Raw genomic sequence first — 25880 nt, 5'->3', positions numbered from 1 at the left:
ATACTGTAATGACCCAGGTCATGTACCTTGAACCTAGGCTATCATGCAATAAACTACATCTTGTGGTTAAGGCAAGTGTCTCTTGGTTTAAGACTCATGAGTTGTTTATCCTTTATCCCTGTTAACCCTTTGGGGGTCTGCGTCAGTCCCAAGACCCCTCAGTGCCATGTGTCCCCTGGACACATGGTACCTGCTGTTACACATGCTGGCTTTCTTCCCTCGGGGCAGACCCTGGCCATTGAACGGTTGGTGCACAGGCGGCCATTCGGTCCTTCGATGCTGTGCCAGCTCTCTGAGAAATCAAAGTGGGCAGCTCTCCACTCCCCCCACCTCCCGCCCGTAGCTCTGGAAGGTTCCTTCCCTTCAGCTGTAAATCTAATCTTTCGAAAGCCCCAGCCTCTGCCATGCTGTGAATTCCAGATCCTAACCACCCGCTGCACCCAGAGGGATCCCCTCATGGTGCTCTTTGATCCTTTTAACCTAACACCTTACGCCTGCATCCCCCAGTCCTCCCCCAGTGAGGACACTACCTCACCATCTCCTCACCCAGACCCTGTGTGAGGTCGGACACCTCGATCAGATCTCGTTCTCTGGGAAAACCAGCCTGGCTTCTCCAAGCTCTCTGACGTCGTCATTCCCATCCTCATGAGTCTTGCTTCACTCTCGATGGAAGACTTCCCTTCACAGGTTTCTGACAACATAATTCTCTGGTAGCTTCGAAAGGGGGAGGGCATTTTGAAGGAGCTGGGGGAAGCTAAGTGTTGCGTCTTCGGCGTGGATTTGAAAAGGCTACACATCTCCCCAGTTTGGAACGAGAGCTTGTTCCTTGAATCCAACTCTTTCAACGACGGAGGGAGGGTTAAGGTCAACTGATGATTGCTCCCTCGGTCTGATATCCATTCTCCCAGCTGCTGGCAGATTGGCACCTCTTTAACATGTTATGTGAAGGATCACACAGCTCACATCCTGACAATGTCTCACCAACTAGCCTGTGCCTTTCATCACATACTACCCACAACAATCATCAGACAGAGAGGCTTCAGATCCACAACCCCTGGATATGTTCATTCAGCTAAATCCCCCCTTTTGGGCTCTGGGGAAATCACCTTTCACCCAGCAAGCAAATCCCAAACAGCTGTCTGAGAATATTACAAATTTCACAGGGCAGCTACTTAAGACCGGATTGTGCTTAGTGACATTTATGAGGTTGATGTTAGGTTCGGCAGTGTGAGTGTATCTGCCCTGCTCCATTTGGTAGCTCACATCCTGGTGTAACATAGATTAGACACAGGGTAAAGCACCCTCCAAGTTAAAAATATCAGTGTTAACTCCCTTTACATTGGTCCCACCCAAACTCTTCCTGTCACAGTGCTCCGTCCAACCCAGGGGCGGTTTTTTTTACCAATGGAAATTAGAAATGGCGATGTTAATTAGCACCAACAAGCCATTAAATAAAACCAAACCCAAATCTTGCTGATACTGGAACTCAAGTAAAGGTGGAACATATCGCACTGTTTTATTCAAATTCCAGTGAGTGTAGACTCTGAGGAGTTAAGAGAGAGAGTTAGGGCGGTGTTTGGGTTATCAGTGGACAAGGGGAGCTCTGGTTAACAGTTCAGACCAGATGGAAGTGCTGAAGTTAGCTTGTATTTTTGGATCTCTATCATTACTAATGGCGTTGGCAAATTTGAATTTTGATGCGTACTGACAAAGAGAGGATTTTCTTTCCCCCCAGTCAGACTGGAGTAGTCAAATCAGGATCCTATCATTAAAAGGCATTACTCAAATAATTAACCTGCACAATCATTTCCCCAACATACCATATAAAGTGGGGATCAAAATACATCGGGGTGGTGGACAGACTTGCCCTAAAAGTGCCCCAAATCATAGAATCCCTGTGCGGAAGCAGGCCATTCGGCCCATCGCTCCACATCGACTGTCTGAAGAGCCTCCCACCCAGGCCCACCCTATCCCCATAACCCTGCGTTTCCCATGACCAGTCTAACTAACCTGCACATCTATGGAGTGTGGGAGGAAACTCATGCAAATACAGGGAGAATATGCAAACTCCCTGGGATGTGAGGGGGCAGTGCCAACTGCTGAGCCACTGTGCTGCCCGCAGAATGTAGGTTATAGATTCCTGAAAGCAGGAATCATCAGCAGGGCTTCGTCCAGAGGCTCACTGAAGATGTTACCTCGGATGGTGATGAAACGTCTGAAAATGAACCTTCCAGCTCAACGAGGACCTCAACCTGAGCTACAGATATTCTCAAAAACTCGCTGATACCAGGGAAAATTCCACCAGAGACAAAGCAATCAGAGAAAGATCACCACCACAAATGGTCACTTTGAGGAACTGCTTCTTAAAACACTAGCTGCTGTCAATCGCTCACAAGGTTTGTTGCTAACTAATGCCAGTTGTGTCAAGTTAAATACAGCGGGATGGAGGCATTATATTTAGTGGAATGCAAGCAGTTACTGAGGATATTGATGAATTCTTCTAACTCTGCCTCTGCAGTTCGGATACATAGAGCATCGACACAAACATAACCGACAAACCATTAAACAAAACCAAACTCAAATATTGCTGATACTGGAACTCAACTAAAGGTAGGCAATAATGTTTTGCTAAGTTAAGGGCACTATTCAAATGCAAGCTATTGTTGGCAGTGTTACAATGTGATCGTGTCACTGACTCAATGAATGAAGAGGGAGCCCCTGAAAACCAAGATAATACAACTGCAAACATCAAGAGGTCGCCCTCAAAAAAAGCCCTCTAAAAATACAATGTAGGCCTATATATGATTATGAAGCGTTAGTTTCTGTTAATCATCCATCTGTCTCCCAGTGACCCACTGCTACCCCTCCATTATAACCAATCGTTATCATGGAGTGCAGAAAGAATTGCATGGAATCAACTGGAGTTTGAGACCAAAGGCCTCATTTGCGACCACTCTTCTCAGACATTTTCTTCAGTCGCTTCTTCAGCTCCAAGGGGAACTTCTCGTAGCACCTCTTACACACTGGCTTCATCTCAAATTCCACAAACTTATTCCTGGCACACAAAAAAAAAAGAAAAAGATGCAACAGATTCAGTTCTCAAAGCCTGAGGTATTTACAAATCTCAGATTATGAGGCAGTGTGACTCCAAACAAAATGGCCGATCAGGCCTTTGCGTTCCAGGGATCAGGGAATTTCAGCCGCAAGGTGAGATCAGAAGAGTGGGGATTGCAAGGACGATTGAGGGCAGCTCGACGTGTATAGGTCAGAGGGAGACAGTGAGGACTGCAGATGCTGGAGATCAGAGTCGAGAGTGTGGCGCTGGAAAAGCACAGCAGGTCAGGCAGCATCCGAGGAGCAGGAGAATCGATGTTTCGGGCAGGAGCCCTTCATCAGGAATTAATCAGAGAGTCATCCAACCTGGAAACAAACCCTTCGGTCCAACCCGCCCAACTTTTTCACACAGAGGGTGGTGCGTGTGTTGAATGAGCTACCAGAGGAAGTGCTAGAGGTGGGTACAATTACAACATTGAAAAGATGTTTGGACAGGTATGTGAATGGGAGAAAGTGAGGACTGCAGATGCTGGAGATCAGAGCTGAAAATGTGTTGCTGGAAAAGCGCAACAGGTCAGGCAGCATCCAAGGAACAGGAGAATCGACGTTTCAGGCATGAGCCCTTCTTCAGGATTCTCCTGCTCCTTGGATGCTGCCTGACCTGCTGCGCTTTTCCAGCAACGCATTTTCAGGTATGTGAATAAGAAGGGTTTAGAGGGATATGGGGCAAACAGGACTGGTTCAGTTTAGGAAATCTGGTCAGCATGGAGGAGTTGGACCGAAGGGTCTGTTTCCATGTTATATGACTCTGTGACTCTATCGTGAGGGTCGAAACTGAGGCTGGTTATTGTATTATAGCGAGTCAGACTGGAAAGTGGGCTGGAGGATGGGGAGAGAACGTGAAAGGAAATTATTTCTAGTGTCTGATAAACAGGGTTATTTCACACAGTAATTTGACATATTAGGGTAACCATAGTTTCAGTGACTCGGGCAGTGATGTTAGAGTGAGGATCCCAGTCTGGTACAATAGGGGCTGAATTCAGGCAGAAGGAAACAGTTGGATAACCCCCTCAGTACCACACTTCCCATGAAGCTGAGGGTCAGCTAAAATTGGCCAGGCTTGGGACCTACTGTTCAGTCAAAATGGCGGAGTGGGTGGGAGGGGCTGACTCTTACCTCTAAATCCCAGCCTGTATGGTCCACCCCAGTTCAGAAACATAAGAAACACTGGAAGGCTGTTATAAAGCATCCTAGGGTTTGGAACTAGAAACACAGGGTACAAAATTGCTTTAAACCTTTCAATGATTTGGATTTTGCTTAAATCCATTCAGAGGATATGGATGATTCTAGCTCAGCCCAGAGGAGGCAGTTAAGAGCAGTGCTAATCACTGAGCCACCGTCTCTCTCTCTCTCTCTCTCTCTCTCTCTCTCTCTCTCTCTCGCTCTCTATCTACTACTTGATGTGGTCTGGAGTCACGTGCAGGTCAGACGAGTTAAGGATGGCAGAACTCTCTCCTTCAAGGGCATTGATGGACCAAATGGGAGTTTACAAACAATGCACAGGGTGACCATTGGCTAGCTTATTTTTAATGAATTCCAATTAGACCATGGAATTTAGAACCCGGATTGTTAACTGGGATCTACTTGATCCAGTGACATTACCACGATGTCAGCATCACCCCCGAAGAGATCTGAGCACCAGAGTTTAAGGAAGGATATCAAGGCATTGGTGAGGATCCACAGGTGATTTACCAGGATGGGCCGAGCGATGTGGGACTTCAGTTCCACTGAAAGACAGGAGCAGCCTACACCAGGGAAGGTTAATGGGAGATTCAAGAGATGCCTTGAGCACAGGGTCAATAACCAGAGGGCACACGTTTACCAGCATTGCTGATGGAAGCAGAGGGAGAGATGTGAAGTGTTTACTTTGTACAGGCCCAGCCTGAAAAGCCACTGGAGGCAGATTCAATTGGAACTTCTAAAAAGGAAGTCTATAAATACCCAATGGGCAGAGAGCAAAATGGTGTGGGGGCAATGGCAAAGAGCAGGGGAGTTTACCCAAGGTCCGAGACTGGATGGATGGGCTGAATGGACTCCTCCTGTTCTGTAAGATCCCAAAAGTCCCATTTGCACTTGGTTCCTGAAAGGCAGGAGTGGTTTGGTAGCAATTGTCGGCTAGAGTCCTGGCTTGTCTTATTTCATCCTAGCTGAAAAACTCTGGGGAGATTTAACCTCAAAACCCGTTAACTCAGTACAAAGCAGCCATCAGCCCATGGGCTGTTCACATGGGAAGACTACAGGACGAGCAGACAGCTGTGTGACTTTGAAGACACGAGCCGTTCCGCCTCTCCAGCTGAAGTACTGGAGTCGTCACACAATGAGCCAAACGTTCGTGGCTCGATGGCCTCGCTGGGGCAGCCCAAGAGGTCAGAGGGCACGATGATGACCACTTACTTCAAGGTGAGCTTGGCATTGCAGGTGGAACAGGCAAAGCAGTGAACACACCAGGTCTTATTCAGAGCTGAGACCACTGGAACAGAAAGCAGACAGTGTTACCATTTGCTCTCAAGCCTCCCACCATAACCATTCCTGTCATTGCCTCTGATCCACTTGCTATAGACTTGAGCAGGAAAAGGCCTACTCTTCCCCACTAAAGCCTGCATTTAATTATGACCATGCGGTTTCCCATGACGTTCCTCCAAATAATAGTTCAATCTTGATGTGTAGCTATTACTCTGTCTAGAATCATCATAGAGTATGGAAACAGGCCCTTCGGCCCAACAAGTCCACACTGACCCTCCAAACAAGTAATCTACCCAAAGCCATTCCACCAGTACTCTACATTTAGCCCAGACTAATGCACCTAACCTACACAACCCTGAAGACTTTGGGCAATTTAGCATGGCCAGTTCACCTAACCTGTGCATCTTTGGATTGGGGGAGGAAACCAGCGCAGCCGGAGGAAACCCACGCAGAGATGGGCAGAATGTGCAAACTCCACACAGACAGTCGCCTGAGGCAGGAATCAAACCTGGCACCCCTGGCGTTCTCTCTCTCTTTCTCTCTCTCTCTCTGTCTCAACCACATTAACATTGGTTTGGAGGCAGTTTTCAATTCTGGATTTCTTATTAATTGAATTTCAGTTCCATTGGGATTGTAACCACAGGGTATCAGGGATTACTAATCCAATTGTATGCCCATTACATAAGTGAATCTACACTCATTATCCATCTCTGTGTTTGAAATGGCGTCGTTGCTTCAGGAAACAGGAGGAGGCCATTCAAGCCCTCAGGCCTGTTCTGTTTTGCAACTGCACCACCGTTGATCTGTATTTTAACTCCATCACCATACTCCACAGACTTTAACTCATCCAGCATAAATCTCAGCTTTGGAATGTCCAATTGACCCACAACCTCAACAGCCGTTCTGGACAAAGAGAGTTCCAAACTTCCCTTTGTGGGAAGAACCGTTTTGCGTTTGGTCTGTGAGGTGATTGTCCCTGGTTCTGGGCTGTGCCAACAGAGGAACTGGTTCCTGCTATCTCCCTCGATCTCTCCTTCAATCACCTCGAGCAAACCTATCACCTCTTAACAATTCACAGAAGCAATTGTTCCAGTGTAGAAAGAGGCCATTTAACCCATTGCACCTGCACTACCTCTTCAAACGAACATCAGTAGCTAGTGCCAACCTCCTGCCTTCACCTCACACCCTTTGCATACTATTTCTATTCAAATATTCATTTAATGCTCTCTTGAATGCCTTAAACTTAACACATTACACAATCATTCTGTTCAACACCATGTGATGAGAAATTCGGAGCATTCATTCATATTTCACTCTGATTCCATTGGTACATCCATTGGCACATCTCAGGAATAGAGATCATAATCTTATAAAGTTAGATTAGTAGGACAAGGAGCAACATAGTATTAAAATGTACCTACTCAGAGGTGATCTAGTTACTGCACATTGAGGAAGAATTGGAGTTAAAGCATGATCTACAGAAAAACAGCCAACAGGTAACTATGAAGAGTCGCTGGTTAAGCTATAGTCTTAATCCATGCCCAAACGGGTGAAAGGGTGGGTAACCGCAGCCTCTGGAGACAAAACTAGTTAGGCAGTGGGATGAGCTGCAAAAGAAAGACATTTGGTAGATGTCAAGTTGATCATACAAGGGAGAAGGAGGCAGAGAAAAGGTAAAACAGGAAATAGGAGGGGCATGGAGACAGCACGTGACACGCCCGGCAGCTAACATCACAGGGAATCCGAAGACCTTCTATTGACATAGTAACAGTGAAAGTGATGTCAGAGGGCCAGTGAGGTATCAAAATGGAGATCTATTGATGGAAATAGGGGCATGGCTAAAATTCCGGATGTGTACATTCCATCAAGGTTTACTGAGGAAGCTGAACTTGCTCGATTTAACGCAAATCTCCAAGATATTGAAATAACAGATGGGATAAAGTAGGTAGAAATGAGACACTAAAGAAACCATCTGGACTGGATACATCACCCTTTGTGAATGGGCTGCATCATTGGTTGCTGAGGGACACAAAGGCAGAAATTGGGGAGATACTGTTCAAAATCCTCTCTCCTGTTCGGATCTCCTGGATGGCTGCAGAGCATCGGAGATTTGTAAACATTACAAACAGCCCTGCCTCCAAACAATGTTGGAGATTTACACCGGCCAATACAAGATCAGTAGCAGGGGAGCTTTTAGAACTGATTATTCAGGAGAAAATGTACAGCCACTGGACAAGCAAAGACAAACCGAGGGGCACCGACTTAATCTGGGGAAGTCATTCCTGACAAATGTGGAGGTTTTTGATGAGGTGACAGAGAGGTTGGCTAGGACAGGACAGTAGGTGCTGTGGATCTGACGTTAAAAAGCTGTTCACGAGATATTATCAAAATGGAAACCCTTGAGAGAAAAGCAGCAGCAGCAGCATAATGGTTACAAAATTGGCTATGGGCCAGAGCAAAGGTATCAGTCTGATTCAATAAGTATTGGCCAACATCTTTCAGTGGTGCACTGAGATTGTGACAGTATTGGAAACAGTGATAACAATTTGAAGAAGGTAAGTTGGGGGTTAGAATATGGAGATAACACATGGATGCTTAACAAAGCATGAAGGAGCCTGGAGTTTCTAGATAGGGGCAGAGAGAGATAAAGAGCAGGGAAGTTATAATAAACCAGTGGAAAACTCTGTAAACAGCGTTCGGATGAGAAGGTCATGAGCTGAGGCAGTGACTGTGTGCCTCTGTGTTTGGGCCGGTCTGGATCCAACTGTTTTTTTTTATTCTGCTTCAGTTTTAGATTAGATTATTTAGATTAGATTACATTACAGTGTGGAAACAGGCCCTTCGGCCCAACAAGTCCACACCGCCCCGCCGCAGCGCAACCCACCCATTCCCCTACATTTACCCCTTACCTAACACTACGGGCAATTTAGCATGGCCAATTCACCTGTTAGTTCTGCACTCTATAAAACGCTGGCTTGCTTTACAACTACAACGTTGAGGACCAGTTTAGGAAGAAACTGAGGGCATTAGAGAGAGTGTGGAGAAGATGCAGGGGAATGATGGGAAGGATGAGGAACGTCAGTTAATGTGAACAGACTGGAGAAGCTGGGGCTGTTCATTTTAAGTCATTTGACCGAGATATTCAACATTATGAGGGCCACGGCAGAGTTGATGGGGGAAAGCTGTATTACAGAAAGGACAGAGAGGCAGACAGCACAGATTTAAGGTGTTAGGCAAAAGAGGAGGAACTTTGATACACAAGGAGTGGTTAGGATTTGGCGTGCACTGCCTGAGAGCCTAATAGAGAAAGGTTTTGATTCTGACATTGGAAAGGGAATTGGTGTGTTGTTAAAGAGAAGGAAATTGCAGGGCTACTAGGTAAAGGCAGAGGATTTGGATGGAGGGGAGCTGCTCTCTGCAAAGGGTCTGTGTGGAGGTGCTGTTTTCCCAGGATGAGGACGGGGGACAGCAAACAGGATAATAAAACAGAGAAATGGGAATGTATCGAAGTGGGAACTGCCATCATAGTGCAATGATTGAGACACTAACATTAAGCAGACAGATAACGCCCAGAAGAATGCTGATCAGTTTGTGTGCACTGACTCTGAAAGATGCACTTACCATCTCCCTCAATCACGTGGTTACAATGATAGCAAACATCGCCAAACAGCTGCAGAAACAAACAGAGAGCAGATGAGCAGACTCAGAAATGTATATGTCTCTGGGGGCTGGGCCTTGGCCTCCATTAAAAACATCAGCTCAGTCAGCATCATTCTCAGTATTACAGAGAGGAAGGTTAAGCTGATCACACTGAATTACATTGCAGTTATATCACTGTGTGAGTGACGAAAACCAGAATCGAGGAAAATGAAGGTGGTCAACATCTAGGGAAATGAATTTAATACATTTTACCATTTAATATAGTCTTGATATAAGCCTTAAAAAGCTTGACTTTTCTTAGGTCTATCACATAAATTGTGAATATGAGAAAAGCTATTTTTCACCTTTAATGTGATGAATGAGGGTGATCAGTTGGCTGATCCCTGGTATGGAGGGACTGTCTCATGAGCAAAGGCTGAATAATTTGGGAGTCTACCCACTGGAGTTTGGAAGAATGAGAGGTGATCTCTTGCCAGAGTAAATACTGAGAGGATGTTTCCCCTCATGGGAGTCTGGGGCCAGAAGGTATGGTCTCAGAGTAAAGGTGCCAATTTAAGTCTGAGATAAGGAGGATTTTTTTCTTTCAGTGAGTTGCAAATCTCCTGACCAATGAGAGCTCTGGGACAGAGACTTTGAGTATATAAGGCTGAGATAGGTAGATTCTTGACCAACAGAACAGGGAAAGAGACAGGAAGGCAGACATGAGGAAGGTCAGATCAGCCATGATCCTATTGAATAGTGGCTCAGGCTCAAGGGGCCGAATGGCCTATTTCCTATAGTCTCATGGACTAGAATTCTAACTGCTGTCAAGGAAACAATACTGATAATGGTCTCTGTTTGTTTTGACCACTTTCCCCCAGGATGGGGGGGTGGGGTGTTCTTCAGTTTTTCAAAGTCTTCAACTTGTTTTGCTAAAATTGCGTGATGTTTGCACCAGAAACCACACAGGAATTTTGGAGAAGTGCAAAACTCACAACCGCATGACTGATCTGCCGACACAAGTGACTTCATTTTTCTTTTCAACCCCACCACGCTGCTTGCCATTTCCTTATAAAGTGACAAACCAATGTGACAACCTTGTCGCCCACTCCCTTTAAGGAATTATTCGTTTTGATTCTAAAGTTGGCTTCTGTGTCAGATTTTTCCTCTTGTTACAATATTCATTGAGGGGTTTTTTTTTCTATATTCATTCAGGTGGTGAGGGCGTTGCTGGCTAGACCATCCCAGTTAAGAATCAACCACGTCACTGTGGGTCTGGAATGACATGTCAGGCCAGCCTAATGACATGTCCTTCCCTAGAGAACGTTAGTGAATCAGATGCGTTTTTTTTTCCAACAATCGACAACAGAATCGTGGTCATTATCAGATTCTGGATTCCAGTTTTTTTTTTACTGAACTCATATTTCACTATCTGCCGTGGCGTGATTTGAACCTGGGTCACCAGAACCTGGGTCCTGGTCTCTGGATTAACAGTCCAGCGATAATTCCACTAGGCTGTCGCCTCCCCTAAAGCTTTGTTGTTGTTGCACCAACCAACGTAAAAGATCTGCGAAACGATGGATATGCTGGTCAATATCAAAAGTATCATATCAACATACTCTAGGTAGTCGCAAGTTAAAAACAATGACTGCAGATGCTGAAAACCAAATACTGGATTAGTGGTGCTGGAAGAGCACAGCAGTTCAGGCAGCATCCAAGGAGCAGCGAAATCAACGTTTCGAGCAAAAGCCCTTCATCAGGAATAAAGGCAGTGAGCCTGAAGCGTAGAGAGATAAGCTAGAGGAGGGTGGGGGTGGGGAGAGAGTAGCACAGAGTACAATGGGTGAGTGGGGCAGGAGATGAAGGTGATAGGTCAAGGAGAAGAGGGTGGAGTGGATAGGTGGAAAAGGAGATAGGCAGGTCGGACAAGTCCGGACAAGTCAAGGAGACAGTAACTGAGCTGGAAGTTTGAAACTAGGATGAGGTGGGGGAAGGGGAAATGAGGAAGCTGTTGAAGTCCACATTGATGCCCTGGGGTTGAAGTGTTCCGAGGCGGAAGATGAGGCGGTGAAGGAGGCCCAGGACCTCCATGTCCTCGGCAGAGTGGGAGGGGGAGTTGAAATGTTGGGCCACGGGGCGGTTTGGTTGATTGGTGCGGGTGTCTCGGAGATGTTCCCTAAAGCGCTCTGCTAGGAGGCGCCCAGTCTCCCCAATGTAGAGGAGACCACATCGGGAGCAACGGATACAATAAATGATATTGGTGGATGTGCAGGTGAAACTTTGATGGATGTGGAAGGCTCCTTTAGGGCCTTGGATAGAGGTGAGGGAGGAGGTGTGGGCACAGGTTTTACAGTTCCTGCGGTGGCAGGGGAAAGTGCCAGAATGGGAGGGTGGGTCATAGGGGGGTGTGGACCTGACCAGGTAGTCACGGAGGGAACAGTCTTTGCGGAAGGCGGAAAGTGGTGGGGAGGGAAATATATCCCTGGTGGTGGGGTCTTTTTGGAGGTGGCGGAAATGTCGGTGGATGATTTGGTTGATGCGAAGGTTTGTAGGGTGGAAGGTGAGCACCAGGGGCGTTCTGTCCTTGTTACGGTTGGAGGGGTGGGGTCTGAGGGTGGAGGTGCGGGATGTGGACGAGATGCGTTGGAGGGCATCTTTAACCACGTGGGAAGGGAAATTGCGGTCTCTAAAGAAGGAGGCCATCTGGTGTGTTCTATGGTGGAACTGGTCCTCTGGGAGCAGATACGGCGGAGGCGGAGAAATTGGGAATACGGGATGGCATTTTTGCAAGAGATAGGGTGGGAAGAGGTGTAATCAAGGTAGCTGTGGGAGTCAGTGGGTTTGTAATACTCTAGGTAGTTCTGACCTCTACACTGTGTTTACTATCTTTAGGGTATAATTTACATGATTAATGAATAATGACACATTAGATTAGATTCCCTACATTGTGAAGACAGGCCCTTTGGCCCAACAAAGTCCACACCATCCCTCCAAAGAGTAACCCACCCAGACCCATTCCCCCCCCCTACATTTACCCCTGACTAATGTACCTAACACAATGGGCAATTTAGCACGGCCAATTCACCCAACCTGCACGCGCTTTGGATTGTGGGAGGAAACCCACACAGACACGGGGAGAATGTGTGCCTACACGGACAGTCACCCAAGGCAGGGATCGAACCCAGGCCCCTGGGGCTGTGAGGCAGCAGTGCTAACCACTGAGCCACCGTGCCGCCCAGAGTAGCTTTATTCTCAGAAGACCTATGTCTTTTGCATGGATTTGGAAGAAAGGTTTATGAACCGTTTTTCATGATCACTGGATACTTCAGAGGAGAGGTAGGAAGTAGGGCAGGAGTAGGTCAACGCTTTCTGTCATTTGACCAAATCATGGCTGACCTTCTGCTCCAGAGCAATTTTCCTGGGCCTTACATCTTTCATGCCCTAGTGATCCATTGATCCCAGTCTTGAACATATTCAGAGGTACACAGCACAGAAACCAGCCCTTCAGCCCAACTCGTCCATGCCGACCAGAGATCCCAAACTGAACTAGTCCCATTCGCCTGCATTTGGCCCACATCCCTTTAAAACCTTTCCTATCCATGTACCTGTCCAAATATCTTTTCAGTGTTGTAAATGTACCTACCTCTACCACTTCCTCTGGCAGCTGTGTGTGAAAAGGTTGCTGCTCAGGTAGGGGATTCCAAAGATTCAACATCATCCGAGAGAAAAAAATTCCTCCTCATCTCAATCCTAACTGGCCTGGCCAAAAGCACCCCTCCACAACTCCACCCATTATCCCGAGACAGTATCCCCTGGTTCCTGAGGTCCAGCCAGAAGGAAACATCCTTCCTGTATCGCCCAGGTTTTAGTCCTGTCGCAATATCCTATATTTCGATATGATCATCTCTCCTGGTGTAGCAGCCTTGGAGACAGAGGTTTGATGGTTACAGAGTGTAACAGCATCCACTGAGGAAATCAAGAAACCATGGAGGGAACAAGGAATGGCATTTGTCCTAACGTTGTCCTTACTTATGGGTGACTTTTACACAGCTTATTGTATTTTCATGAATAATAAATTACTAATACCATCACTCTCACTCTTCTAAACTGGACAGAACATAGACCCAGTATCTTCAATCTGTCCTCATGGCACAGCCCCAGCACAAGAAGCAGCCTCAAAGTACATTGCAAATGAGCCCTAAAAGGTAGGGTGGCTCAGTGGTTAGCACTGTTGCCTTACGCGATTTCGCTGCTCCTTGGATGCTGCCTGAACTGCTGTGCTCTTCCAGCACCACTAATCCGGAATTACAATATCAGGGACCCAGGTTCAATTCTAGCCTTGGGAATGTGTGTGAAGTTGGTGCATTCTCCCCGTGTCTGCGTGGGCTTCCTCCAGGTGCTCAGGTTCCTACCACAGTTCAAAGATGTGCAGGTTAGATGGACTGGCCGTGTGAAATTGCCCATAATAGTGTCCAAGGATGTGCAGGCTAAGTGAGTGAGCCTTGGGAAATGTAGGGTTTACAGGGATAGGGGAAGGGGTGGGTCTGGGTTCAATGTCCTTTAGAGGACTGTGCAGACTCAATGGGCTGAATGGCCTCTGTGCACAGTAGGGATTCCATGATTGTCAATATGCTAGAATGGCAGTTAACTTGTGCACAGCAATGGTATCATGAGCAGATGATCTGTTTTTTGTGATGTCAATTAAGGAATAAATTTTCACCACAATATCAGGTCAAACCACTGGGTTCAGCATTAACCCTCTCATTGTCCCTCTGAGATGGGATGCTCAAGAGGGAGAGGAGATGGAGTTCCCTTTGAGAATAACTACTGTGAAATGACCAAACTTCAGCAACTCTTGATCATGTTGGGAATTGGTGGAATATGGCCTGCTATTCCCACTCTCCACGAGGGTGAGTGCTGAGTTGAAGGTTTCCCGTTGAAAGAGAGGGAATAATCGACCATAAGGACATATGTAGGTGGTTCCTGCAGAAATCTGGACAGAGAGTCCCTCAGCCTGAAGGACACACATGCTCATGACCAGAACACATGCTTTGGGAATCTTTTTAGCATGGGGCCTTTGCAGCAACGACAGAATTCCGGTTGACTGGAAGATTCATCTACACTTACTGTCTACCTTAGGTGTAGAAGATTGAGAACAAATTCGATTTGGTCACATTACACGCACTTTTCCATTGCCAATGTGCACTGGAGTGGGACTCACACATACAGCATCGGGCCCGGAGACGAGAACACTCTCTGTCTCCGCCCGAGCTGAAATGGGATTGAAAAGGAGACTGCAGCTTCCAGTTATATTGGAGTTATTTAAGGATAATGGTAAGGACGTTTGGGATTTAATGTTTCAGAGAGGACAGCTCTGGGAATAACATCGCAGCACTGATCGGAAAGAGCTTGTTTTGCTCCAAATGGTGGACTGTTCGGGTGCCAGGATCGAGGGGCCAGGATTGTGAGGAGGGGGAGACAAGCTGTTAGAGCTGGGAACCGTGAATATTAACGACTTCCAACTGTTTCAGCAACATCAGCCCAATGAGACCTGAGTCCCAGTGTAGAGTCAGGTCTGGGGTGGACCAGTGAAGAGGGGGGGGGAGCTGTTGCGTTTAGGATAAAGACAGGACCTGCCTCTGGAATCTGTGCAATGTTTCGATAAAATGGGCTCAAGCACAATAGAATCAGGGAGTCACTATAGAACCGAAGGAGGCCATTCAGCCCATCAAGACCAAATATAGCACCATCTAAGCTGGTGGAGCTGGTAGAGCATAGAAATTAAAGAACTACAGCCAGTTACACAGCAATGACAAAAGAAAGAGTACTTTCTTAACAATTTAAGGAATACTTAGCAAAATAAATGAAAGCACAAATGAAGCAGTGGGCGAAATTCTGACGGATCTGTGTTTTACAGCGTAGATGGTAAATTTCCTCATGAATAAGATGCCAGTGTTAAATGCTAGAGGTTAAATGCTGTTCACGTTGACACTTTGATTCCAACTCACACTTCACAAAACTCTTAACAAAATGGAAACCGAAAGAACTGCAAATGCTGCAATTCAGAAACAAAAACGGAAATTGCTGGAAAACCTCTGGAGATCTGGCAGCATGTGTGGAGAGAAATCAGAGTTAATGTTTCGGCTTGAACCCTTAACACTCTGATTACTTGGTCCCCATTGTCCTCAACCGGGTGAAAGTGAGGACTGCAGATGCTGGAGATCAGAGACTAGATCAGAGCGGTGCTGGAAAAGCACAGCAGGTCAGGCAGCATCCGAGGAGCAGGAGAATCGACGTTTCGGGCATAAGCACTTCATCAGGCATCACTCTAATCTAGGTTGTATTGTTCTCATCCAATTATTCCTTAATTAACAGATAATCCCTGTTTCCTACTTGATTATAACAAACAAATTTTATGCAACAATCGAACTGATGAGGTAATTGAGGGCATCAGAGTGAAGACTGGCTTCCCCATTTTAGTTTCGAGAAATATCTTTTGCTGTGTGTTTGGTTGCACTTCACACCTATGCTGCTGATCTTTGGTGACTGGGGCCGGAGGGGTGTGAGCTGATCAGACCAGAGGGGTGTGAGCTCCTCGTGGGTCTGCTCCCGTGCGATACAGATTCCCCAGAATGTTAGCAGGGCTCCGATGTTGAGATGAAGAGAAGGGACTACGTAAACTATGCTTATATTCTCCGGGATGTGGGAGACCAAGGGGCGAATGGAGAGGATCGATGGACAGAAATGGTTGGGCAGTCCAGGACAGAGGGAGCCATCAGGGACATTACAAAATATTTCATCAAACAGAAGTGTGGAACTCCCTCGAACCAAAAGTTCCACTCCATCATTTTCAATCCCATTTTGTGCTGGTTATATATGGATGGGGTTAGGTGGTCAGTTAGTCCCGATTGCATCGAAGGGCTGGACAGGCAGCAAATGCAGGAGGCCTACTCTTTACCCATTTGCACGTGGAACCTGCTGTCGATGTCAGTAATTCAACTGATAGCGATATCACCTTCAGTAACAGTCTGCGTCAAGAGGACCATTTGAAACAAGTGAATAATAAGGATAGGTTTGGGGTCAGTACCTGGTTGTAGTGCTTCTCACAGTAGGCCAGGCCTTTCCGCTCAAAATGATGATGTCCCAGGAACGGCTTCTCACACTTTGCACAAACAAAATGCTGCAGGGGAGATGAAACAGAACAAAGTAATTAATCGGTTTCTCCACAGTCATTCCCTAACACTGGTGAGCCCAGTGTTTATTGCTCACCCCAACCCAACGGAGAACATGGAACAGGAACAGGCCCTTCGGCCCACTGTGTGCTGACCATGTTGCCATTGTAAAGTAATCCCATCTGCCTGCACATAATCTGCATACCTTGGCTGGTCATGTGCCTGCTTAAATATTGCTATCATATATCTGCTTTGCCCACTTCCCCTGGCAGTGTGTTCCAGGCACTTACCACCCTTTGTGTGAAAAACTTGCCATGCACATCTCCTTCAAACTTCCTCCCTCTACCTTAAACCTATGTCCGCCCCCCCAGTATCTGACATGTCCACCCTGGGAAAGAGACTCGGATTTCCATTCTAATCATCATTTTACACACTCGTATCAGGTCGACCCCCCCCCCCCCCCACCACCATCCCCAGCCTCTGACACTCTGGCATAAACAATCCAGGATAGTCCAACCTCTCCTTATAGCTAATACCCTCCAGCCCCACCTTCACTGCAGGCAACCCCAGTCCAGGCAAAGTCCTGATAAACCTTGCTTTGCATCATCTCAAAAATCTCCACCTCCTTCTTTTAGTGTGGGAACCAGAACTGCACCCAATACTCCAAACGCGACCTAACTAAAGTTTAATACATTCTCAGCACATCCTGTATACTCAAAGCCCCAACTTGTGAAGGGCAGTGTGCTGTACACCTTCTTTACCACCTTGTCTACTTGTGTTCCACTCTTACAGCGAGCTGTGGGCCTGCACCCCTCTGTGTATCCGTGCTCCAAAAGGGTCCTGCTACTTTCCTCTTGCATTTTGATCTCCCAAAATGTGTCAGCTCCCCGAGTGAAGTGGTGGTGAGCTGCCTTCTTGAGTTGTTGCTGTTCAAGGTGCCCACAAGTGCCCGACAGGAGGAGAGCTGCTGGGTTTACATGCATGGCCAGCGAGGGCTGCGGTACGGTTTTGGGCGATGTGGAGGTCATCCCCTTGTACCCGCCCTCTGGCTGCCGAACGCTGGGTTGACGGTGGCATGGCTTGTAGTAACCTCACCAGCCCCGTCCGGCCTCATGGTGAGTGGTAAGGGAACCGACCCCAAATCCTCAGCGGCTTTTCCCTCCAATCCAGTCACGTCCACTCCCACGTTGAGGGTTCATCAAAGTGGGGGGGGGGGACTGTAGTGGACTGGTAATCTCTCAGTGGAGGGAGAGGGGCTGGAGTTGGCTTACACCCCGCCCGATCTGCCTCACAGCAGCCTGGGATACACATGAGAAAGTCTCCATTCCCCCCCGCAGCGCCAAGATGGCGCAGACAAAGGGCTGGTTTGGCTCCAGTTTTCGAAAGATACTTCCCATTAAGGTGTATGAGGGACTGCAGCAATGCTGTGTCTCCCTCCCATGCTGTGGCACGAACTCAGTGACCAATGCAGCTGCTCCAAACCCACCCCAGGAGCCTAGATCACCAGGAGGAGATGGGCTGTTACAAGCACCCGCATGTGAGTCCAGACGCTCCCTCACCATAGCCCCTCTCTAGTCCTCCCGTCAGGAACTCAGTATCTCAGTTCCACAAGACACGAGCTTCCTCAGAGCTGAACCCCCCACCTTCACTGCAGGGAAGGTGTAAAATAGGAAATGGGTGACAGTGACAAAGAAAGGAGGGTCAAACTGCCAGGACTGCTCCACGATTTGCTAAATGGTTTGCCCCTGCTCCAGACTTACCGTGGTTTGCCAGGCTGTGACTGACTTTCACCAGAGTGACCTCTTCAGAAACCCACACAAAGTTTTGGGTCACCTGAAGGCACAGACATATTTCACAGACTGTGACCTTTCCTTTCTCTGAGCCCCGGCCTCATTGCTGATCCTGAAAGGTTCTCACCCTGATGACCAGACCAACGGGAAGCATCTTCCACTACTACAACAACTCAACATAGCACCTGTAAGGCAGCGGGTTATCCCGTGGTGTCGTTGGACAGATCCCGACACTGGGTCACGTGAGCTGGCGGACTGGGCACCTAAATGTCCAGAAGGTAAAGGGAGGCAGAGCGGCCAGAGAGACTCAGAACGGGAGCTCTAGAGCATAGCATGCAGGCAGACACCAGAGGGATTGAAGTGGAGGGTGCTGAAAGGGCCGGACTGGGAGGGCCGTAGGGTGGCTGGACATTGCAGAGGTGAGGCCAGGAGGGATTTGCAAACAAATGGAGGCCCTGCTAGACCAGGAGCCGGTGAGAATGAGTGATCAGGAGATGGTGTGAATTAGAAACACAGGCAGCAGCCTTCCCCAGTTAATAGGAGATCAGCCAGGAGTGTGCTGGAATAGTTGCATCTAACAGTAATACTGAGGGACTTCAGCACCTGGAAGAGCTGAGATAGGGGCACAGACGTTGCAGAAGTGTAGAGATTTTCTAATCACCCTGCTCAGAGATGTCACGACCCACCTCTGGAGCAGGTAGGGAGTTGAACCTGGGTCTCCTGGCCCACAGATATGGGCAGTTGCACCATAAGAGAAGCCTGGGGGACAGTGCAGATGTGGGATGGGAAGCTCAGCTGAGGGTTCAGGTGGGGTACCCTCACGGTGAGCCCCTGGCCCGGCCTGAGACTGGGGAGAGGGTTAGACACCCTGTGCCGTTTGTCCATCCGCAGCTCCCCCCCCCTCCCTGTGACAGGTTCCTGAGGCTTCATGCCACTGGCTCACCCACCTCAACGTGCCACTGCTTGCCCAGAGCATTGACCACTCGCCCCTCAATTGGCCTGCGGCACGCTCCACAGATCGGAATGCCCATTTTGTCATGGCATGGGAGACAGTACAGCTCCCCCTTCAGCTCTCGGGCCTCCGCTGTCAGCTCCTTCCTGTAAAATTACCAAACACACACTCCCATTACTAACATCAACAAGTTTAAACCATTACCCTCCAGACATGGGGGCGCGGGGGGCGCGGGGGCGGGGGGGGGGGGATGGGGGGGGGTGGGGGGGGTGGGGGGGGGGGGGCGGGTGGCACGGTGGCTCAGTGGTTAGCGCTGCTGCCTCACAGCGCCAGGGACGTGGGTCCGATCCCACCCTCGGGCGACTGTGCGGAGTTTGCACATTCTCCCCCATGTCTGTGTGGGTTTGTTCCAGTAGCCGTTCGCTTCCACAGAGGATGTGCAGGTTAGGTGGATCGGCCGTGCTAAATTACCCACAGTGTCCAGGGATGTGAAGACTCGGTGGGTTAGACACTATGGATGGGGCGCGGTGAGGCTGGGTGGGATCCCTTTGGAAGTTCGGAGTGGACTCGAATGGCCTGCTTCCACCCTGTAAAGATTCTACACACTCTTTGCCAACACATCTACCATCTTGGCCTTGTTGGAAATCGTGGGATAAAATAAAAGGCTCAATGATTCAATTCAGTCACTCTTCGCACAGCGATAAAGCAGTAGGGGACAGTAATGAAAGGACTGGGTATGGTAAGCCCACAGAGGAGGTAGAAGCTGGGTATAATTGTCAGTGTAATTACCACCGAGTGAAATCAAGAGACACCCTGAATGACAAGTCATTGTCACTCTGTGCAGAGGAATGGAAAACCCTATCAATCATTGACCTCTGTGAGTACCAGATCTAATCATGGAGGACATTGAATGAGTCTTCCAATGAAAACTAATGTGCAAGGGCTGGGGGGAGAAAGCAAGAGGTTGGCACAAGGTAAATGATGGTCATTTAACATGCCACGGCACTTGACGCAATCAGGCAGCGTCAGAGCGGTAAGGCGCCTGGCCCAGATGGATTTAAGGTTGAATCCTACAAAGAGTTTATAGGAGTATTAGCTGGTCCACTTATGGACATGTACAATTACTCATATAGTCAGGGCTACCTCCTGCCTTTGCTGAAAGAGGCAAATATCTCCCTCATTCTCAAAAAAGGAAAGGACTCAGAAAATTGGGCATCATGCAGACTAATATCTTTGCTAAATGTAGATTTTAAAATTCTTTCTAAAACATTAGTATTGAGGCTGGAGAGGGTATTGCCATAAAAGAGGACCAGCAGGGGTTTATCAAGAGCCATAGATCATCTAATAATATTAGAAGGCTTTTGAATGTGATTCAAGTCTGTCATCAGGAAAGAATACTGGGAATAGTAGTCTCGTTGGACGGGGAGAAGGCATTTCACTGGGTTGAATGGTCATACCTGTTCTACACATTGGAAAGGTATTTGTTAAATGGGTCTCAACACTGTATAATGACCCCAAAGCAGTTGTGATCACCAATGGATTAGGCTCGGATAGCTTCAGTGTGGGTAGGGATTGCCATCAGGGATGTCCTCTCTCACCGTTGCTATTCACACTAATAATTGAGCCACTAGCAGAAACTATACAGGCTGATTCTAGTATAACGGCCCCAAGGGTTGACACGGGTAAACATAAAATTACCCTGTATGGAGATGATGTTCTCCTTTTTCTTAGTAATCCTCTGATGTCCGTGCCCCGCCTGATCCAAGTTATTAATTTACTTAGTGCACTCTCAGGTTACAAAATTAATTTCTCAAAATCGGAGGCCATGCCGATGGGTAGTCTCACTAGTATGTCCCACTTATTGGATGGATCTCACTTTCCCTTTCGGTGGTCTCTGGAGGGTTTCTTATATTTAGGTATTTTTATCACCCCAGTATTTGGCCAGCTGTACAAGGTCAATTTTGTGCATTTACTGGAAAGGATAAGGCAGGACCTCCAGCGATGGGGAGACCTTCCAATTTCCTGGCTGGGTAGAATAGCTCTAATTAAAATGAATGTTCTGCCCCGTCTCCTATACCCTATGAGAATGCTTCTGGTGATGCTGCCGAGGCTGGCTCTACGTAAATTGTATGGTTGGCTGGGTTCTTTCATCTGGAATCATAGACGGCCCCTCATTAAGTTAAAAAGCTTCCACAGGCAAGGGGAGGGCTGGATTTTCCAGATTTTAGGAAGTATCAGCTGAGTTCCCTGTTAAGCTACATAGCCGATTGGGTCGTGTCTGACCCGTAATCAATCTGGCTGGACATCGAGGCTTCTCAAGTAAAATGTCCTCTTATTAACCTCTTATTTTCAGATAAGATGAAAGTCATTATGAACCATTGTAAAAACCCCATAGGATTAAACACAATTAAAGCCTGGAAGATAATGCGGCAAAACAAGGATAATTCACATAAAACACATCCCCTTATACTCCTACAGTGGGGGCATGGGGTTTTCAACTGGGGCTCACAGACGCCACATTTAAATCCTGGAGTTTCAGGGGTATCTCCTGTTTAGGGGATCTGTTTGATGAGGGGGTCATGATGTCTTTTGAACAGCTGCACCAGAAATTTGGACTACCTAATGGAGACCTCTTTCGATACTTCCAAATTCGAGACGTCATACAGAAGAAGACTACGTTATTGGATAGCCTTTACAAATCTGATAGAGAACGTAGAGTGTTGTGCCCAATGGGTTTACCTTCGGTCAGCACTCTCTACCATTTATTACATAATGAAGTGTCAGAAGAAATGGAACATGGGAGCAGGAATTGGGGTTGGAAATATCCACAGAAATGTGGGATGACATAGAGTCATAGAGATGTACAGCATGGAAACAGATCCTTCGGTCTAACCCGTCCATGCTGACCAGATATCTCAACCCAATCTAGTCCCACCTGCCAGCACCCGGCCCATATCCCTCCAAACCCTTCCTATTCATATCCCCATCCAAATGCCTCTTAAATGTTGTACCTCCACACATCCCCTGGCAGCTCATTCCATACACGTACCACCCTCTGCATGAAAAAGTTGCCCCTTAGGTCTCTTTTATATCTTTTCCCTCTCACCCTAAACCTACGCCCTCTAGTTCTGGACTCCCCCAACCCCAGGGGAAAGACTTTGTCTATTTACCCTATCCAGGCCCCTCATAATTTTGTAAACCTCTATAAGGTCACCCCTCAGCCTCCGACGCTCCAGGGAAAACAGCCCCAGCCTGTTCAGCCTCTCCCTGCAGCTCAGATCCTCTAACCCTGGCAACATCCTTGTAAATCTTTTCTGAACCCTTTCAAATTTCACAACATCTTTCCGATAGGTAGGAGACTAGAAGTGCACGCAACATCTGGGAAAATGCCAGAAAAATCTCCATCTGTAATCGAACCCAAGCCATTCAGTTAAAGATACTCCATAGGATTCATATAACACCGGAACGATTGGCAAAATTTAGGGCAGGAGCATCTCCAATGTGTCCCAAATGTAAAACAGAAGTGGGCACTCTCACACACTGCGTATGGACATGTCATAAGATCCACAAATACTGGGTCAGAGTAGCAAATGTGCTGACAGAAATCTTGGGAGCAGAAATTGGAGTAGATCCAGTATTTCTTTTCCTGGGCTTCTCAAACCTGCCTTCCCTGGATGTGCACGGGAGGAAATTATTTACCATTCTCTCCTTAGTAAACTGGGTAGCTGAGGGCCCTCCAGGACTTTCAAATTGGTATAGGTTGGTCATGGAATGTATTCCCCTTGACTTCCTTACAAATATGGTGCACCAAAAAACTGAATTATTCTATAAAATATGGCAGCCCTTCCTGAATTATATAGATACAGATATTTCGGCCATTTTGTCAAGGGCTTTCACCTAAGTTGTTGTAGCGGTTCAGGCTGGTCCGGGGACCCTTGGGGGAGGAATCCTGCATGAATAGGGGATTTTATTATGTTAATTCGTTAATTTGATGTTAATTCGGTCTGAGCATGTACTTCACTATTTAATTACTATGTTATCTTTTTTTTCTTGAGTAATGTAAGATATTTTATTATACGCTCTGGTTTCTAATAGGTTAGATTAGTAGTTATTTGAGTTTTGTCTTTTTCTTGTCTTTTCTTTATCTTTTCTTTTTGTTTGACAGGTTTTGGTTATTTATTTAATATTTAATTGTATATTAGTGTTTGCATTTGTGTTTTCTCTTTTGTAAGTTTGTAAAAATATGTTAAATTTTCAATAAATATATCTATTAAAGAAAATGCCACAGTACAGGCACAAGGGGCCGAATGGTCTCCGTCTGCACTGGAACGATATTGTGATGCTGGGTATCCTATCTAACCCACACTGGATGAATGTATAATTTGCGTTACTCTTTCATGGGATGTGGGCATCACTGACAAGGCCAACGTTAGTTACTAAACCCTAAATGGCCTTCACCTTGGTCATCAAGTATCATTTCAGAGGAGGCTCGAGAGTCAAGCACCTTGCTGTGGGTCTGGAGTCACGTGTAGGCCAGATCTGATCAGGACTGCAGATTTACCTCCCTAAAGAATCCAGGTAGGCTTTTACAACAGTCGACAAGAGGGTCACCATATTGCGATAAGCTCCCAATTCCAGGTTTTATGACAATTAAATACCACTGTTTGAACCCAAGCTCCCACATAATGCTAATTCAGTAATCAGGGAGCATTTTGCCACCTTTACTGAGTGACGATCAGGGGGCAATGCTGAGTCACAACTGGTATAGAGATTAATGTTTTCTTATCGCCTTAATGACATACAGTGAATGTAAGCAGTCAATGCGTCGCCTACATTTCCCCTGGGATGTGAATGTTGCTAACCAAAGCCAGTACTTATTTCCCAGCTTTGGGTAGATGCCCCAAAACAGCCTTCTTGAACTGCCTGAGTACATTTGGTGTAAGGACACCCACAGCCCAGTTCGGAAGGGAGTCCCAGGATTTGACCCAGTAACAGTGAGGGAACAGCGATGCATTGTTAAGTTATGGATCGAGTGTGTTCTATGGGGGAGTTTGCAGGTGTTCCCATGTATCTACTGCCATTTTCCTTCTAGATGGTGGAGCCCGTGAGCTTGCAGGGTGCTGTCGAATGAGCCTGCTGCAGTGCATCTTGTAGATGGGGCACACTATTGCTACTGGCCATTGGTGATGGGAGCACCTTGGTGGATAAGGTGCCAATTAAGCGGGCTGCTTTGTCCTGGATGGTGTCAAGCTTCTTAAGTGTGGTTGGAGCTGCACCCATCCAGGCAAGTGGGGAGTATTCCATCACACTCCTGACATGTGCCTTGTAGATGGTGGACAGGCTTTGGGGAGGCAGAGGGTGAGTTACTGGCCACAGTATTCCTAGATTCTAATGTGCTTGTGCAGCCATTATGTTTATGTGGTGAGTTCAGTTGAGTTTCTGGTCAATGATAACCCCAGGATGTTGATAGTGGGTGCTTCAATAATGGTGTGTCAAGGGGCAATAGTTAGATTCTCTCTTGTAATAGAGCCGATCATTGATCCACCGCGGGAGTGTTATATGATCTGTACTCTAAATCAATAGGGAGATATAGTTCTTCGGGCTAAAGGGATCAAAGGAACTGGGACAAAAGTGGGACTCAGTACAGGGAGATCTCTGATTTACGAACGTCCAACTTACAAACACTCGTATGTAGAATCACAATCCCAGTGTAATTTGAAAGTTCCAATATTTCCTTGTGCTTATGATCAGCTATTTCATATAATCCTACACTGTGAGTACAAATTAACTTTAGAACAAACTCACAAACAGAACCTGCTCCCACCCCAGCGACTGCATGTCCTGGCTTGGGTGATAAGCCTTGATCATTGCGCACGGCAGGACGGGTTCGAACAGCCGCATAAGGCCTACTCCTGCTCCGATTTTCTTTGTTCCCATGCTCCTGCATAATGGTTGAACCGTTCCCCTGACTCACCCACAGTGGGTACAGTTGAAATGATCAGCGTGGTAAGCATCACTCCTGTACATGAGTGGAACCTCATCGATGATGAGCTGGCATTTCTGACAGATGTACTGGCCAAGGCGTTTCGCCTTCTCTCGGTTGTGACAGGGTCTGCAGAGATGCCTGTTGGTGAAAGACAATATCAGGGTCTTCAGCTACTCAGACCAGAAGCCACATGTCTCACACATGCACAAACACACCCGGTTAACTGATAGGCCCAACTGTACATATAACTGTACACTCACAATTTAATATACAAGCATCCACACAACACTGAAAAATACTCTTAAAATATTAGTGAATAAATACTTGAAAGCTTTGGGTTTGTGATACTAACAGTCAAAGGGGTGTAATGTTAAAGGCAGTGAATTGTCACCCACAACTATCCAAGACAGGAGCTGCTCACATTTAATGTAAACATGCAAGAATTCTGTAAACACACATACATGTACACAGCTATATACAAATACAGAGCTACATACATGTACACAGTGACATACAAATACACAGCTACATACATGTACACAGTGACATACAAATACACAGCTACATACATGTACAGAACTGCATACGTGTACAAAACCACATATAGGAGGTTAGGTTCACCTCATTGCTATGGATCTAGAATCATATTTCTGTTAGCCAGGCCAGGTGAGCACACAGACTCATTGGTGAAACAGACAGTTTTTACAACAATCATGGCTGCCATTATTCCAGAACATTTTTTAAATTCAAATTTCACCATCTGC

At 46.9% G+C, this 25880-nt stretch overlaps 1 protein-coding gene across 2 annotated transcripts in view; it reads right to left on the bottom strand.

Moving 5' to 3' along the window:
* Positions 1-1486: 1486 nt before the first annotated feature.
* LOC140479140 (LIM and senescent cell antigen-like-containing domain protein 2) overlaps positions 1487-25880 on the bottom strand; it is a 174265-nt gene continuing 149871 nt past the window's right edge. For both annotated transcript variants that reach the window (XM_072573092.1, XM_072573091.1), the window contains exons 5-10: positions 25105-25254; positions 19126-19276; positions 16304-16396; positions 9199-9247; positions 5509-5584; positions 1487-3055 (exon numbers count right to left, since the gene is read on the bottom strand). In XM_072573092.1, the coding sequence (XP_072429193.1) occupies positions 2941-3055; positions 5509-5584; positions 9199-9247; positions 16304-16396; positions 19126-19276; positions 25105-25254 (634 nt within the window). In that variant the 3' untranslated portion in view covers positions 1487-2940. The remainder of the gene's footprint in view (positions 3056-5508; positions 5585-9198; positions 9248-16303; positions 16397-19125; positions 19277-25104; positions 25255-25880) is intronic.

This window comes from Chiloscyllium punctatum, chromosome 6 (assembly GCF_047496795.1).
Source record: "Chiloscyllium punctatum isolate Juve2018m chromosome 6, sChiPun1.3, whole genome shotgun sequence".
Taxonomy (NCBI): domain Eukaryota; kingdom Metazoa; phylum Chordata; class Chondrichthyes; order Orectolobiformes; family Hemiscylliidae; genus Chiloscyllium; species Chiloscyllium punctatum.
This window is presented reverse-complemented; position numbering and strand designations above follow the sequence as displayed.